The sequence below is a fragment of the Mandrillus leucophaeus genome, unplaced genomic scaffold (assembly GCF_000951045.1).
Source record: "Mandrillus leucophaeus isolate KB7577 unplaced genomic scaffold, Mleu.le_1.0 Scaffold164, whole genome shotgun sequence".
NCBI classification, from domain to species: domain Eukaryota; kingdom Metazoa; phylum Chordata; class Mammalia; order Primates; family Cercopithecidae; genus Mandrillus; species Mandrillus leucophaeus.
Genome location: NW_012101632.1, coordinates 1,333,929 through 1,335,930, shown reverse-complemented (window position 1 = coordinate 1,335,930; position 2,002 = coordinate 1,333,929). Strand labels below are relative to the sequence as shown.

The following is a 2,002-nucleotide window of genomic DNA, read 5'->3' as shown; positions in this document are numbered from 1 at the left end:
GGTTGAACCCGGGAGGCAGAGGTTGTGTTGGGCCGAGATCGCGCCATTGCACTCCAGCCTGGGCAACAAGAGCGAAATTTTGTTTCAAAAAAAAAAAAGAATACTGGGTATGACATTTCTCCCTTAGGCAGCAGTGGAGCGTCGAAGGGTTTAGAAAGGTCTCTCTGGCAGTGGTTTGCAGTTCAGTTTAAGGTACATGAGACTGGAGGCAGGGCAGTGAGGTAGGTGGCTGTTGCAGGAGGCCAGGCTAGAGATGAGGAGGCTTGAACTGAAGCAGTAGAAGAGGAAGGAATGAGCATAAATGATACCAGAGCAGAAATACTTTGGTGACTGACTGCTGTAGGTGCAGCAGAGGAAGGCACTGGTGACTCTTTTTTTTTTTTTAAATTATTATTATTTTTATTTTTTGAGACGGAGTCTTGCTGTGTCACTCAGGCTGGAGTGCAGTGATGCAATCTCAGCTCATTGCAACCTCCACCTCCCGGGTTCAAGCGATTCTCCCACCTCAGCCTCCCAAGTAGCTGGAATTACAGGCGTGTGCCATCATGCCCGGCTAATTTTTGTATTTTCAGTAGAGACAGGGTTTTACCATGTTGGCCAGGCTGGTCTCGAACTTCTGACATCAAGTGATCAGCCCACCTTGGCCTCCCAAAGTGCTGGGATTACAGGTGTGAGCCACCGCACTCGGCCTAGTAACTCCTAAGTTTTGAAATTTGGTGATGACTAAGCCTTCAGGCAGAACTCCCAGGTGCTAATCTATCAGTCCTTGGGGCAGTCAGGCAGCTGAAGCCTGAGCTCACCACCTTCAGACACCACCAACCTCCTTCAGATGCCCAAGGGTGCCTGACAAATGTCATTTTCTACACATCTTGTGATGTGAGAAGGATTGAGAAGTACTGACCAGAGACACAGCTACACCCCTCCCTTCCACAAGCTGCAATCAGTGGATAATAAAGAAGTGTTTAATAAGCATATCCTGACCTTCCCGAAGTGTAATGTTGCATAAACATAAAGATTCTGGCTGCCTCTGGTACTTATAATCTATGTCGTGTAGGCCGGGCAGACTGATTATTATGCTCAGTTGTATCCTTGACTGCCTAAAGTGATGCCAGGCCCTTGGCTCTGTCCAGAGTTCCTCTTGAGGAGAATGACCACACTCAGCTGCTGCCTTTGTTCTGTTTGGTTTTCAGATGAAAACAGCAACCAGAGTTCCGTGTCTGACGTCTATCAGCTGAAGGTGGATAGCAGCACCAACTCAAGCCCCAGCCCCCAGCAGAGTGAGTCCCTGAGCCCAGCACACACCTCCGACTTCCGCACGGATGACTCCCAGCCCCCAACCCTGGGCCAGGAGATCCTGGAGGGTGAGTCGTGGTTGGCCCAGGATGAGTTTCCTAGAAGGGCCTTGCTTCCTGCTCTTGTTGCGTCTCATCTTTAGAGTAACAGGCTCGAGAGAGTACCTCAGAGCCAGGCGGCACCAAGCCCTTTCTCACCAGCTTGGGATATTTTGAGGAATGATTATATTTTCCCCTTTCACAGAGTGAAGGGAGAAAACAAGCCTTAGAGTTGAGTGCCAGGCTCTGTGGAAGGAACTTGGGTATTTGACACCTGGTATAATTCTCTTAAAAATCCTGTGAGGTGGCAGCTATTGTCTTCTTTTACAGATGAGGAAAATGAACATTCAAGGCTTAGAAAGGTTAAATTGGGCCAGGCACGGTGGCTCACACCTGTAATCCCAGCACTTTGGGAGGTCTAGGTGAGCGGGTCACTTGAGGCCAGGAGTTCAAGACCAGCCTGACCAACATGACAAAACCCTGTCTCTGCTAAAAACATAAAAAATTTAGTTGGGCATGGTGGCACGTGCCTGTAATCCCAGCTGCTCCAGAGACTGAGGCAGAAAAATCGCTTGAACCTAAGAGGCAGAGGTTGCAGTGAGCTGGGATCACACCAGTGCATTCTTGTCTGGGCAACAGAGTGAGACTCCATCTCAAAAAAAAAAAAAAAA

At 48.9% G+C, this 2,002-nt stretch overlaps 1 protein-coding gene across 1 annotated transcript in view; it reads left to right on the top strand.

Annotated features, from left to right (window-relative positions):
• Positions 1-2,002, top strand: part of BCL7B (B-cell CLL/lymphoma 7B) — a gene marked incomplete at its 5' end in the record, with an annotated part of 39,881 nt that overhangs the window by 34,418 nt on the left and 3,461 nt on the right. The window contains one exon of the mRNA XM_011976328.1: positions 1,191-1,361. Coding sequence (XP_011831718.1) covers positions 1,191-1,361 — 171 coding nt within the window. The remainder of the gene's footprint in view (positions 1-1,190; positions 1,362-2,002) is intronic.